The sequence below is a fragment of the Sander lucioperca genome, chromosome 23 (genome assembly GCF_008315115.2).
Source record: "Sander lucioperca isolate FBNREF2018 chromosome 23, SLUC_FBN_1.2, whole genome shotgun sequence".
Classification (NCBI taxonomy): Eukaryota; Metazoa; Chordata; class Actinopteri; order Perciformes; family Percidae; genus Sander; species Sander lucioperca.
The window spans coordinates 5,248,335-5,250,834 of NC_050195.1; the positions used below are offsets into that span (position 1 = coordinate 5,248,335).

The 2,500-nt window shown below is 48.6% G+C and overlaps 2 protein-coding genes across 2 annotated transcripts in view; one reads left to right on the forward strand and one right to left on the reverse strand.

Annotated features, from left to right (window-relative positions):
• Positions 1 to 2,500, forward strand: part of LOC116057839 (protein NLRC3-like) — a 556,293-nt gene that overhangs the window by 506,297 nt on the left and 47,496 nt on the right. The gene's annotated exons all lie outside the window — the stretch shown is intronic.
• Positions 1 to 2,500, reverse strand: part of LOC116057844 (5'-AMP-activated protein kinase subunit gamma-2) — an 18,526-nt gene that overhangs the window by 14,708 nt on the left and 1,318 nt on the right. The window contains exon 2 of the mRNA XM_035998240.1: positions 911 to 1,178. Within this exon, the coding sequence (XP_035854133.1) occupies positions 911 to 1,178 (268 nt within the window). The remainder of the gene's footprint in view (positions 1 to 910; positions 1,179 to 2,500) is intronic.

Consider the following 2,500-nt stretch of genomic DNA (forward strand, 5'->3'; position numbering starts at 1 on the left):
CAGTTTGGTGAGGGTTAGACACCAGTTAGCTCCGATTGTTCCCTAAAGTTCAAACACCTCTCTGATCTCTTTTGTTGTGCAGCTCGGTCCGTAGGGACCTGGTCTGGGAAGCGGAGACTATTGTGTGTTTGCAGTGTGAAGACAGAGATTAGAGCCAGAGAAACGACTTTAACCTAATCACACAGCAGCGGACACACACTGTGATTACAGCTGGAGGTTCTGTGGGAAGGAGAGCAGGATGACGCACGCTGGGCAGCGATGACACCATTACACCATTACATTAGTTCTTTATTCTCTCGTCTTCGTCCTGACGGAGACTGAAGAGGAGAGGTGAAAACAGATCTTGATGTTGCAGAGAGACAGAGAGACAGAGACAGAGAGACAGAGACAGAGAGAGAGAGACAGAGAGAGACAGAGAGACAGAGACAGAGAGACAGAGAGACAGAGAGAGAGAGACAGACAGAGACAGAGAGAGATAAGAGTGTGTAGAAAGCTCCAGAACAGCCACTAAATGGACCTTCTCTGAAACAGTTTTCTCAGCTGCTGTTCCTGAAAGTCCAACATTAACTTTAAACCAACATTCACCACAAGTCACAAGGGCCAGACCCGGGCCAGACCCGGGCCAGAACCTGGCCAGACCCGGGCCAGAACCTGGCCAGACCCGGGCCATACCCGGTTCTGTATGTGCACCCACATATCAATGTCGGTGCACCTGAACCTAAACCACCTGAACCTAAACCAGCTGAACCGATGCCTGTGGCTGCGTGCAGAGCTCAGCGCCAAGACGATTGTGATTGGTTTAAAGAAATGCAAACAACCCAGAGAGTGTTTCTCCTCTCCCAGAATGCATCTGTGCTGCAGGCTGTGAGAGTATCATGACTCAGCGTGTTGGTGTTCTGTCTGAGCTTACTGTGGTCCAGCGGGCCGCCGGGCTCGGACCGCCCCCTGCTCCTCCGGGCCGCGTGTTCGTCTCCGTCTCCGTCCACGCTGCAGGACGCACGCCTTCCCGTACGTCTCAGCAGCAGCTCCCTCCTCTTCCTGTCGGACACAGGAAGCAGCTGGACGTGCAGGACGCCGCAGGGCTCCGAGCGCCGCCGCAGCAGCGCCCGCCTGTCCTCGTCCATCTGCTTCCTGTCCGTCTGCTTCCTGTCCGTCTGCTTCCTGTCCGTCTTCTCGCCCTGTTAACACGCCATGTGAGTCGTACATATGCAGAACGGCCACCGTGTTTCTCAGCTCGCTACGGCTACACCACTCGGACAAACCACATAGTTACCGAGCGACACGATACAATATATATATACACACACACACACACACTCACACACACACACACACACACACACACACACACACACACACAAACACACACACACACACACACACACACACACACATAAAACATACACAAAACATATATACACTCACACACACACACAGACACACAGGACATTTATTCACGTTGATACTCGTTCTTCCTGCTCAACTTTTAGACCGATTCGGGAACCGTTAACGTTGAATCCGGTACCGGTACCAACGATACCTTTTATATAAAAAGAAGAGGAGGTCTCTTTTCCACCAGACTATTTTGTCCCTTTTTCCGATGTTGTTGTTGTCGTTTGGACGTTTGTTTTTCAGATCCATGTAGTACAAGTACAGCAGTACTACACAACATTTTGACACCTTTTTCGTTATTTATTTCTTACAGTTGAGTTGAGCCAGAGAAAGTGAGCGTCGCGTGGCGCCGACAGTTAAGTTTAGACACCAGAACGACAACGGAGGTTTGGATTAAAACTCTCCCGAGTAACGAACACGTGATTTCTGGGTGAACGTCTCTAGTTTATTGTTAGGGATGCACCGAATCCAGATTTTTGGGTTTCGGCCGAATCCTGAATCCCCTGGTTGAGATTCTGCTGAATCCTCGTCCCATCCTCAGTCCATGAACTCAGTAAACACATTAATGAAGTAAACAGTGACTGTCCTTCCTTTGCCGTACCTGACTGTAGATTCCTTCATCACAACTCGTATTCTTTCAAATGTTTCATACCAGATGTTGTAACAGCGGTGATGTTGTGGATAGTTTAGGGTCCTCGCCACCACCAGACTAATCAGCATTGCTAAGAGACCCTGAGCATTGTGCGTATGGATTGTGCAAATCTGATACCCGGTATCCTAAAAGTTTGGACGGGGTGGTGGAATTTTTTGCCCTTCCCAAAACCTGAAACGCTGGGCGTGGATCAAGCAGTGTGGGAGGCCCCATTCACAACTAAATGTCCACAGGATTAACAAAAGGTAAGAACACGTGAATGTTAGCTAGCTAGCTAACTCAGCACAGCATTGCTTGGAAATGACGGTTCTTTGTTCATAATGCATATATTTTAACGTAAAATAAGATGATTAAAGGCAAGACGGAGGCTCACTGACATACTTTAAAATACAGCATTTTGGTAATGGCTAAAAATATAAGCAGGAGAATGTTATCATTGCAAAGTGCTCAGGCTAA